This window comes from Opisthocomus hoazin, chromosome 28 (genome assembly GCF_030867145.1).
Source record: "Opisthocomus hoazin isolate bOpiHoa1 chromosome 28, bOpiHoa1.hap1, whole genome shotgun sequence".
NCBI classification, from domain to species: domain Eukaryota; kingdom Metazoa; phylum Chordata; class Aves; order Opisthocomiformes; family Opisthocomidae; genus Opisthocomus; species Opisthocomus hoazin.
In genome coordinates this window covers 8,619,236-8,631,106 of record NC_134441.1, presented here as the reverse complement: position 1 = coordinate 8,631,106, position 11,871 = coordinate 8,619,236, and the positions used below count along the sequence as shown (strand labels likewise).

Genomic DNA, 11,871 nt, shown 5'->3' with positions numbered 1-11,871 from the left:
TGGGGCTGCCCGCACGGCACGGGGAGCGATGGGTGCTGCGGTGGGACCCACACTGGTGGTTCCTGAATGTCCCAGAGGTACCCGGCACCAGGGAGAAGCAGGAGGGGGTTTGCACCAAACCCCAGAGAGTTCCTGCCTGCAAACGCCAAATGCTTTAGAAAAAGCCCGGTTTGGGGCTGGGGAGAACAATCTCACCTTGTTCCTGCTGATGGGAACCACTGGGATGACTGGGACGGCGCTGGGGTGCACCACGGCAGCACCGAGCGTCGAGCCATCACGGTGATGCTCCGGTTGTCCCCACGACAGCCATCGAGGTGCTTCGTCCCTGGGGGGGGGAACCTCAGAGAGGGCAGAACGTGGTTTTCCTCCGCGAGGGCAGGAGGGAAGCGGCCTCAGCAGCCCCGACCCAGAGCCCAGCTCTGTGCGGGTGCAGGAGCCGCAGCACCATCGCCGCATCAGCGGGTCCGGCCGCGCCGCAGGAGCAAGGCTGTGCAGGAGGGTTAGGAAATGCACGAAAAAGGCTTCCAGGCACAAATCCTGACCTGGATCCGAGCTGCTGGGCTCTCACCTGCCCGGGGGCCGTGCAAACGCCGGGAGAGCAGCAAGGGGGGGGGAAAGAGCTCCCTCGAAAGGAAGCAGGGACCGGTGGCAAGGATTTATCACCCGATCCCGAGATGAAACCAAGATCTCTGCCCTGGACCAAGGCAGCGGCTGGCCCCGCATGGGTTCCGTCCCGTGAGCGGCGCAGAGGAGCTCAGAAAGGGCTCCAGGAGGGTGATTTATTTGTGGGATTCCAGGAAGGGCTGGGGAAGCCTCGGCGAGGTGCTGAAGCCCAGGTCAGGAGTCAGCCCTGTCTCGGTGATATATTTAGAGCGGGATAATGTAAGCGACCGGAGGAAAAAAAGAAAAAATTCCGAGGAGGAGGTGCAGATCCGTCCCCTTGGCCAGGGAGCTGCTGCACGCTCTGAGCCAGGGAACAGATAGTTGGATTTCCCTAGTTTCTCCCTTCAAATAAATCACAGCTCCAGAGCCCTTTAAACTCTGCAATATGATCTGTTCCAATAAGGAAGGGAATGAAAGGCTGCGTCTCTCTGGAAGCCTCCAGAGCCATAAATCTACTATGTACAAACACATACCAGATTTCCAAGTGCATTTATTTTATTGTATTGTTTTAACAGAAAAATCAAACTGCAATAAACTCAGGCCCTCATTAGCTGTCTCTGTGTCCAGGCCAAACGCTGCTAACGAATAAAATCAGGACAAAGGAATGTGGCTGTTGGTCAGAAGCCCGGCCGGGCGCTGACCCCCCGACAGGCGCTTCCCTGCGAGCCCCACGGAGGAGGAGGAGGGATGGGGGGAGCCGAGGGGCTGGCTCCGGCGCTCCCATTTCTGTGGGCTCACTGGGGTTTGTCACCCCAAAGCCAGCACCCCTCTCTGGGACCCGGCGTCCCTGCCCGGCCCACACCACGGCAGCTGGAGTTCGGTGCAGGGGTTCCCTGCATGAGTTTGTCGGGGTCCCCGCCGTCGTGCACCCCAGCAGCGCGGAGCGCAGGGCTCCACGCCACCGCCCAGCTGCCCGCGTGCGGCAGCTCGCAGCAGCATGGCTGAACTCGTTAAGCACTGGGTCAGACAACCCCGAAACTGGCAACGGGGGCAGTTTCGGGGTTGTTGGTCATTAATCATCCGCTGACAGCCCTGAAGGGTCCGGCTGCTCTGCCGAGCGCGGCTCTCCGGGGGGACGGCAGAGCCTGGGGACAGGGACGTGCCTGGCACCGGTGGCGGCATGGACGGTGCAGTCCCCTCCGTCCGGTCTTCCCGAGCCCCCCGAAGCCGCCCCGGGGGACGCAGGCGGAGGGCTCGGGCACGGCGCGCTGCTCTCGCGTCCCAAGAGCAGGAGACGCAGCGACTTGGTCCGATCTGGGAAAAAAAGGAAAATAAACGCCGAGCTGCCCGGGAAGGAAAAAGGAGCCTGTCTGCAGGATTTATGGCGCTGGCGTGGCTGAGCCCGAGAGCCCAGAGCAGCGCCCGCGCCGCGCGGGTCCCGCCTCAGCCCACGGAGAAATTCCTGACTTATTGAATCACATTTGTCATCCCTAAATACATATGCAGGCCCGTGTTTCTGAATCCATAAACATCTTTAACTAACTCCGCTCAGCGAGGCCTCTTTCAGCAGTCATTTATATTTAACTTTTTCCATATGCGGGGCCTGTCGCGCTGGTGTCATTTCCGGGAAAGCCAGGGGGGCTCGGGGGGAGCCGGGGGAGAGCGGCGTGTCTTGGCCCGCTGGAGCAGCCCGGCTGCTGGCACGGCGCGAGAAATCCACCCGGCAGAGCCAGGGCTCATTAATCATTTGAACTACTAAACTGCCAGCTCCTTTCAAGATCTTTCAAGAAGTGTTTTCACCCAAAATAGAGTTGAAAACGCGCCGGGCCCTACTTTCAGAGTCTCATCCATCTGGCCATTATGGGGAGTGTCAGGCGGCTCTGACAGACAAGGCTGCTCTGTTCGAGGGGCCCCGGCTCCCGCAACCTGTCATATCGCGGGGCTGATCGCATCTGACAGCTCCATTTGTACCCACCCAGGAGATAAAAGGGCCGTTCGCGGCGGGGGAGGCAAGGGCGCAGGGGAGAGGGACGCGCAGGGGCTCCCCGGGGCGGCGGTGGGATGCAGGATGCCGGCAGCATCCCTGGTACCCCGCTCCGCCCCGCGCTCCCACCGTGGGGAAAACTGGCTCCTCTCCCCAAAGCCCATCGCTGCGCCGTGCTGGGGGGCAAGGGACGGGGGTCAGCGTGCGATGCGGGGTGCAACCTGGAGCAACCAAAGGCCGGGAGCTGGGGGGCTCCTCTGGCAGTGCCGCAGCTCGGTGCTGAGCCCTCCCCGTGCCCCAGCCCACACGGAGCATCCCTGCAAAGCCCCCGGCACTGCCAGCCCCGCGCCGGCTCTGCTCTGGCCTCCCAAACCCCTCCACGAGCATCCCGGGTGCTGTACACAACCCCCAGCACTCGAGCAGCGTGAGCCAGACCCCAAAAATGACGGGATAGACCCCAGCGCTGTGAGAGCGGCGGGGAGGGCTGCGGGCTCTGCCTCGCACTGCACTGCACCAGCAAGCGATGCGGCTGCCGCTCCCCCCATGGTGCTCCGTGGGGAGAAGCCCCACCGAGCCCGGCCCCACGGCTTCTCCCAGCTTTTCGCCGCCGGAGCAGCCGGGCAGGTTCACCAGCCAGCAGCGGGCCATGGCCATGGGCATGGGGACCGCGTGCCACAGGACCCCCGCCGGTGCTGTGCCGGCGTACACCAGTTACCAACGCTTGGGAATTATCAACGCAGCACTCGGCGCCGAGCATGCCGTCTGCGCAGCCGGAGGAGCGGGTGAGCTGCGCGCCCGTCCCGAGCAGTTGCTCCTCACACGAGATTCACCCAGAGACGGGCAGAACCCCCAGGCGGAGCGCAGGGCTTTTCGGCTCCCCTTCCCGGCAGCCGGGGCGGCAAATCCCCCTGCCCAGCCCTGCCACGCAAGGGGCTGCTCTGCGGGGCAGGCTGAGCAATAATTTTCCTGCAAACCCCAGGCTGCTCCGTGGCTGCGACAAACCAGCGGCTCCCCGGCTCGTGCTTTGCTTCGTGTCGGAGCCATTTTCCACAGAACAGGGCTCTTCCCACCTCGGAGGGAGGACCTGGCCACCGTCCCGCTCCAGCCCCGCAGACGTCACCCAGCCCGTGCCGGGAACCGGAACGAAACCCCGCGACGGCACCCGCCGCTCCAGCAGAAACAATTCGCCGCTTCCAGAGGAGCTCTGCCCAGCGGAGCGGGGCCCCCGGCTCCGCCGCCGAGGGGGCAATGGGCAGCCCCATCCTTGGGGAGAGGAGTGTGGAGAGCAGTGAGGCACCATCCAGGACAAAAAAAGGCCATTTCAGCTCTCTGCTCGGGCGGGGGGTCTGCAGGCTGGGTTCACAGCGGGTTATGAAGCCCCCCAGAGCCACCGGTGCCCGGGACGCTGCATGGCCTTTGGCTGCCTCCAGGTTTTGCCGGGCCGGGGGGGCTCTGGCTCTCCGTGCCGGGAGTGACGATCCATGGAGTTTGGGTCCACGAGGCGTTGGTGGAGGTCTCGTTGTGCCCTGCACGGCGTCCAGCGTGCCACCCAGCTCTGCTCAGCCCGGCGGGGTCAGCTCCGCCGGCGCGTCGTCATCGGCGTTGTCCCACCGTCTCCTCCCGCGTGGGTCCATCCTCGCAGAGGCCACATCCCCCGTCCCGCCTCGTGCACCGCGCTGCAGGGTGGGATGAAGTCACGGCAGAGGTTTCCATAAACACCGTGTCAGAGCAGACCACGGTCTGCGGAAATGTGTTTGCTATCGCGAGCCGAGCTGCAGGGACAGGCTCTGCAAACCGCGCTGTCAGCCGCGCGTCTCCCGGCGTTCTCCAGCGAGCGTTCAGCTGCAACGTTTGTGTGTACAGAATCACGACTCGTCAGTTATTCATCACGATAACAAACAGAGAGACAACTATTAACCACGCATCATGGTAATGAACGGTATCGCTTACACGCGCACCGGTGGAAATCTGCGCGAGCGGGGCTGCGCTCCGCGGGAACGGCTGCAGCCCAGCGCGGGTCCGGGCTCAGCCCGGGGACCGGGGTGCTCTCCAGCCCGCCCGCGGCCCCGCACCGGATCGCCGCGCCGCGTGGGTCGGCCGGCTCCAGCGCCCGGGATCAGACGCTGCGGAAGAAGGGGGGAGGCACGGCTGTGGGGCACGCTGGGCACTTCCCACGGGATAACTGGTGCCCAGCCAAAGGCGGGTGTCCTGGTACGGTGGGGCAGATGTTGGCGCATCGCACTGGGAGCCGATGCTGGTGGCACTGGGAGGGTTCACACCACACACCGGTTTATGGCCAGCAGCTTCAAAGCCATAGGAAAGCCCTCTCTCACGCACGGCGTTCCCGGTCGCCACAGAGCCCCGGGCGCCTGCCCATGGTCTCCTGGCTTGGGGGGGCTCCCTGAGCACCTCGAGGTCTTTGCTTTTCTCCGCGCTCCTCCTCCAAGGCTTCCCGTCGTCTGTCCCGCTGCTGAAACCGGCTGGGGGCAAAGCAGAGCCCAGGGCAGCGGGAAGCGTCCCCCAGCGCCGAGCCCCGACCCGGGGGCTGAGCGCGGGGATGGGAGACGTCCGCACCGCTCCAGCTGGGATGACGAACAGAGCCGGTATTCTCCGGGGCTTCCAGCAGGGCTCACGCCGAAAGCAAAGCCGCTTTGTGCAGCGGAGAAGCTTCTCATCCGCCCGCCATGGCTGCTGCTCCGGCCCTCGCCCGTGCATCCCGACCTGACCTCCTCCCGGCGGGCGCGCGCCAGCCCTCGAAGACTTCGCGCTCCGCTCCGGTCTCTGCAACGCCTCGTACGTCTGCGGGCAGACACCTCCGCGTCACCTAAAGACACCGGGGACTCGCGTGCAGGAGAGGAAGGAAAACAGCAACAAAAACACGGCCTTGCTCTCTCATTCACGTATTTATTAGGTGGACAGATCGCCTGCGGTCGATGGGCTCCGGCTTTACAAACGGGGATATTTATCCGGCGCGCAGCGCGGCGGAGCTGTGCGGCGTGTGCGGCCAAGTCCTTCCTTCCCCGGCACAAGGCACAACGTCGCCTTTGTTCGGCTGCCTCCGAGCGCCCGGCGCAGCGGAGCGCGCCGAACCGCGCAGCCGGGCCCCGCCGCCGCGCACCACGCAGCCCTGCGCTCGCCGTCCAAACCGCGCTCGCTCCCGGCGCGTCCCGGCCCTCTCCACGCACACCGTGGCCCCGGCAACTGCCGCAATAAATCAATAGGAAAATAGAGGCTGCCAGTTAGACTAAACAAGTGCATTTGCAAGGATTGCTAACCCTCATTAATCACTCTGACAGTCCTAAAAACACATTTCCCCTTTAATGACTGTATTTGGATAATCAGAGCTTTTTCCTCGCGGCGCGGGGTGACTGACGGCGGGCGCGACTGCGGCGAGCGCCGGCACTGGGGTCACCGGCGAGTCAAGCGCCGGAGGTCCCCGGCACCTCGGGGCGAGCCCGAGAAGTTGGTGCTGTGCGACGGGGAGAGGAGCGGCCGGTGCAGCCCCGCGCCCGCGTCCCCGTGCCCAGCGCCCACCCGCGTCACCCGGCCCCTGCCCGCCCACCCCAACCCGCACCCCGCCGGCTGCGTTCGAAACGGCCTTTTTTTTGCCGCTCCACGCTCCCTTTAGGTGACTTTGGCCTCCCGGAGAGGTTTGAAACCTCGCACATTTTTCTGTATAAATGATGCAACACATTAATGCACAGCACATTATGAAAATGGTAATTCAAACCCATACAACTCTAAATTAAGCCATACATTATCCGACCCACTCAGCCATATATTTTGCAGAAAGACAGGATTGAATCAAATCAAACCGAAACTGCGGAGTGCAGGTTGTTAGACAGAATGATTAATAAAGTGCATCCCAGCGCTCTTATTATAAAATGAATTCCGCAGCAACCTGGGCATACATTAGATAGGAGTTATTTAATGTATTGGCGACACAATCACTCCCGAGCAGATAAAGCCCCCGAGTGTCGACTGCTATCAGACGATACTTCGCAGCGTTTACACAGCCGGGCCCCGGTGCTGCAGTCTTTAGGGAGGGGAAAAAAATATTCCTCGGGGGAATATCTTGCACGGCAGGACGTATCCGAGCAGCACCCAGCTCCCACCGTCGGCGGAGGGAAGGCGCACGGGCTCGGTTTTGGAGCCGGCAGCGTCCCGGTGCGAGGAGGGGTTCGGGGGGCAGAGGGCAGATGGACTTTTTCTGTCGGGGAGGACGCGGCCGGCAGCTTGTCCAGCTCTGGGAGCAGGGCTCCGGCAGGACAGCGGGCTGTGCGAGCCCCTCGTCCCCTGCCCAGGCTGCTCTGCGGCACGGCGCTGGCAGCCCCGTGACCCAGCGTCGGCTGCGCCGGGCTGCGGTGCCTCGTGCGCGCCCGTGGCCATTGCCCTCTCGCCCCGCGGCACGAGGCTCTCCGGCCGCGGCTGGGGAGAACCGCGGCGGAACAAAACCCCGCGGCAGCGACCCGCGACGGGCACGGCACTTTGGAGCTGCTCTGATTTAGGCCAGGGACCGGTGGCCCTCGAGCGAGGCCGACGCTGAGCAGCATGGCCGGTGGGACCGGGTCCCTGTCCAGGGCGCGGCGATGCTCCAGATCCCACCGCGCAGCTCCGCGGTGGAGGGGACGGCAGCACGGGAGCTGTGCTGCCCACCGCCCCGCAACAGAATCACAGAATCACAGACTGGCAGGGGTTGGAAGGGACCTCTGCGGGTCACCCTGTCCAACCCTAACGCCCCGCTGCGAGGGGAACGTCGGCCGCGACACCCAGAGCCAGAGGGGTCAGCTCCCCGCTGGGACACGGGACGGGAGACGCCGGCGCGGTCGCGGCAGCCCCAGGGCTGGCACCCACGCGCAGAGCAAAAACAGCCGCAGCAAAGCCCCCTCTGCTCCGGACCCCCGTCCTGCAAACCCAGACCCCCACCCTGCGAACATCGCGCCCCGAGGGAGCGGGACCACCGCACGCAGAGCTGGGGCAGAGCCGGACACGAGACGCGTCGCGAGCGGAGCGAGGGGCAGCCGCGGACGCGCACAGCCTGTGCCCCCCAGCCCTGGGGGGCTCGGGACGGGGCTGCCCACCCCGCCGCCAGCGCCCAGCACCCCCAGCCTCTGCCACCTCCAGCGCCCGGCCGTGGGTCTGCAGCGGGAGACCCCGGCCAGGGCCCTCCCCGCCGGCCGCACGCCCGCGGCCGCGCTCAGAAAAATAAAAATCCCGTCGGCGAAGCAAGCCCCTCTTTTCAGCGCGTTATTTTTCAGCTCGGAGGACACAAAGGAATTCCAACACAGGGCAGAAGGCAATTTAGAGCAGGCAATTAACTGGGATTAATTGCGTGACTCACCCGAAATGCAACAGGAGCAAAGCACTCGACAGCAGGAGCCAAAAAAATAAGCGATGCGGGGCACCGGGAGCCGGTGGGCTTTCAAGGGGGGGCCGGGGGTCCAAGGGGGGGCCGGGGGTCCCGCGGCGAAGGCTGGGCTGCTGCCGGAGAGGAAGCCTGGGGAGGGTCCTTCCTTGGGGCACGGGGGGGGGGGCAGCCGGGCAGCTCTGCCCTGCCCCTGCCCGCCCCAGGGACCCCGCCGTGCCCCCTCCAGAGCCATTCACCGACCCCCCCCGCGCTCCTCCAACACAGCAAAAAGATTAAACGGGGACGGGGGGGGGGGGAACACGAGACCCCCCCCCTCCGCGGGAGCGGGTCCGGACCCCGCCTGGATCGCGATCCCGGACCCCGCTTGGATCGCGACTCCGTCCCCGAAGCTCCCCCCGGGGGGGGCCGCGGGGAGGGGGGGGGCAGGGGTCTCTGGGGGGGTGCCTGGGGCCCCCTCGCACCCATCTCGGCTCCATCGCCTTCTGGAACCTTCCCTCCGCGCGCGAGCGGACCCGGCGCTTCCCCCCGGGAACGGACGCGCGGGGGCCGGGGGGGGGGGGGGCGGGGACACGACGGACCGGGGGGGAGACCCCGCTCGCCCCTGGTCTCCCATGGGAGCCCCCCCCTCCCCACTCCGCGGTGCCCGGAGGGGTCGGCGGGGCCCGGTCCCGCTCCCGGTGCCGCCGCCGCTAGATGGAGCCGGCAGCCCGCAGCCCCCGGCCCCGCAGCCCCCGCAGCCCCGCAACCCCCGGCCCCGGGAGGGACGAGACGAGACCAGAGGGTGGGTGGGTGCAACCAGGACTCATTTATTCCCAAAATCAGACTTACCGGGCCGGAGCTCGTCCGCCCTCCCGCTGCTCCGGTCCTGCCGCCGCTCTTCGGGCCCCCCCCCCCGCCGCGGGGTGGGGGTACGCGGGTCTGCTGCCCGCGGCGGGGCCCGGCCGCGGGGGGGGACGGGGGGGGGGGGCGGCGGGGCCAGGCCTGCGGCCGCCCGCCCGCTGCAGCCGCCCCCGGCACATCGCAAAAAATAAAAAGAAAAAAAAATTTAAAAAGAAAAAAAAAAAAAAAAGAAAAAAGATTTAAAAAAAAAAAATTACATCTGTTAACTTTACAAACGAAGAGGAACAGAATTCCAGAACGATAAACGTGGAGGGGGAGGAGGAAAATGCCTTTTTTTTTTTTTCCTTGTGTGTCAGGAGTCATGCAAGAATTTCTCAGGGGGGAATAAAGAAAGAGGAGGAAAAAACAAAAAATTCAAAAGAAACAGAAGGGAAAAATAAAAGCCCCACACCTGCAAAGTAAAGAGCGGTTTTTTTTTTTTCTTTTTTCTTTTTTTTTTTTTTTTGGACACAGACTTTTTGCATACCATCGATTCATTGGTGTATTAATGCACTTATATTCCCAGCTTTAAGCTAACATACAGTAAATAAATACACAGTCCAAGGAGGGAGCGAGGGGCCGGGCGAGGAGGAGGAGGCCGGAGCGGGGGCTGCCGCGGTTACTGATATCCCAGTGCAGAAGCTGAAGTTAGTCTTTGGCCGTAGAGCGCGTATGGCGAGTAGTAAGGTCCGGCGGCTGGCAAGGAGGGCACGGGCAGCGCGCCGGCCGTGGGCAAATGGCTCTTGCCGTAGGGGTGGTACCTGTTGAGTCCCAAAGTGTGTGGGCTCCTCAAGGAGAGGGAGGCCGGTAAGGTGTTGGGGCTCCCGGGGGCGGCGGGCGGGAGGTGGAGGTGGCAGGAGGCTGCGGAGCCCAGCCCGGAGGTAGGGTAACCCGCCAAGAGTTTCTCGGCCCCCGGCAGGGCCGTGTGGGTCCGTAGGTGGGTGAGCAGCTCCTCCGAGGTGGCAAACCTCTTGTCGCAGGGTCCGCTGGCAGACACCCAGTTGCATATGTGGGGCAGGGGGTCGTTCTGCAGCATGAAGCCGTAGGTGTAGAGGGGGTGGCTGGGGGTGCCGCCGGAGGAGAGCGTGGTGTGCACCGAGTGCAGGGGGTGCGTGGGGTACACCAAGGGGTATCCGCTCTTCAGGCTGCCGGGGTCGTGGACGCAGCTGGAGCAGTTGCTGGAGCCCAGGTGCGAGGCGCTGTGGTAGCTCAGGCAGTACGGGTCCCGGCATAATCCCTGCATGAAGGAGGGCGGCGAGGCCCCGGTCAGCGGGCTGGAGCTGGGCGGCTTGCCCGGCAGCCCCAGAGCCCCCGGCAGCTGGCTGCCCACCAGGCCCGGCTTGGTGGGGTCCAGCCCGGGCACGAACTGGGACGGGTAGCCGGCGTAGGCGCCGACGATGGAGCCGTGGTAGCCGATGCTGGAGGGCGGCAGGGGGAAGACGGAGTGGCCCGGCTTGTAGGGCGAGACGGGGGCCACATGGCCGGCGGGCGGCAGGGCGGGGGGCTCCGATTTGCGGCCCGAGGGGGGCTCGCCGTGCGCCCCGCTCTCCGCCGCCCCGCGCCCCAGCCCCCCGCCCGTCCCCTCGGGGCTGGGCTTGCCCGCCTCGGGCTCCTTCTTCTCCTCGGCGGCCTTGGGGTCGGCGTGTTGGGGCGAGCCCCCGCGGGAGCTGCCGGGCGAGGCGGCGGCGTGCGGGGGGAACGGCGGGCAAGCTGCGCTGGGCACCCGAAAGCCGGCCTTGTCCGAGCCGCCCTCCTTGCGCGGTTCCCCGCCGCCCTTGGAGTAGGGCTTGAAGCTGGACTTGTCCTCCGGCGGGGGGTCCCCGGGGCCCGGGGGCTTCAGGGCGGCGGGGCGGGCGGCGGGCTCCTTCTCGGCGGCGGGCAGCCCGGCGGAGGCCACGGCGTTCAGCTTGGAGGAGGGCGGCGGGTCGGGCTTGCCGATCTGCGAGCAGGTCTGGGCCAGCAGCGCCAGCGGGCTCTTCTTGGCGTCCAGCTGCGGGCGGAGCGGAGCCGGTCAGGGGGGGGACCCCGACGGCACCCCCGGACCGGCCTTCCCCAACCCCCCCTCCCCAATCCCACCCCCCAAACCCCGGGGCCAGCGGGGCCGGGCCCGGCGGCGAGCCAGGGCGCGGGGAAGGAGCGGCGGGGGGGGAGCGGGACCGGGAAGGAGCGGCGGGGGGGGGGGGGGAAGCCGGGAGCGGCGGGGCGGGGGGGGCCGGGAGCGGCGGGCACTGACCTCGATGGGGCTGACGGGCGTGGAGGAGAGCGGCTGGAGGTACTCGGGGTGCAGGAGGTGGCCCCCGTGGGCGCTGAGCATCTTCAGGACGCGGATGGGCAGCCGGCCGGCCTGGCGCAGCGGGTCGGCGGGGGGCGGGCGGCTCGGCGGGGTCCTCGGCCGGGGCCCGCCGGGGGCTGCGCTCATTTGGGGGGGGGGGGGTTGGGGGGGAAGGGGGGGGGGGGCCGGGCCGGGCCGGGCCGGGCGGGCGGCGGAGCGGCGGCGGCGGCGGCCCCGGCGAGAGAAGCCGTTCCGCGGCCCCGCCGACACGTCAAATAGCCCCGATGGCGGCCGCGCGCCGAGGGGGCCGGCGCCGCGCACCAATCCGCGCCCGGCCGGGCCCCCGGGGCGGGGAGAGCCGGGGGGGGGGGGGGGGGGGGCGAGCCGCCGCACCGCCCCGCGCCGCCGCGTGGGGGAGAGCCGCCCGCCGCACCGCACGGCGCGGTACGGTGCGGTGTGTGGCGTGGCACGGCGCGGTATGGAGCGGTGTGTGGCGTGGCATGGCGTGGCACAGAATAGCATGGCACTGCGTGGCGTGGCACGGTGCGGTACGGTGCGGTGTGGCACGATATGGCACGATATGGCATGGCATGGCACGGTATGGAGCGGTATGGCGCGGCATGGTGCGGTATATGGCATGGCATGGTGCGGCATGGCACGGCATGGCACGTTACGGTACGGTATGGCGCAGAATGGCATGGCACGGAGCGGAATGGCATGGCACGGCACGGCATGGTATGGCATGGCATGGCATGGCATGGCATG

General features: G+C 66.4%; 1 protein-coding gene across 1 annotated transcript; it reads right to left on the bottom strand.

Annotated features, from left to right (window-relative positions):
- Positions 1-8,892: 8,892 nt before the first annotated feature.
- Positions 8,893-11,253, bottom strand: ZNF703 (zinc finger protein 703). The gene is made up of 2 exons (XM_075444651.1): positions 11,068-11,253; positions 8,893-10,824 (listed from the first exon to the last, which is right to left on the bottom strand). Exons 1-2 carry the CDS (start codon positions 11,251-11,253, stop codon positions 9,454-9,456), a joined length of 1,557 nt encoding a protein of 518 aa, XP_075300766.1. The 3' UTR covers positions 8,893-9,453.
- Between the last annotated feature and the right edge of the window lie 618 nt (positions 11,254-11,871).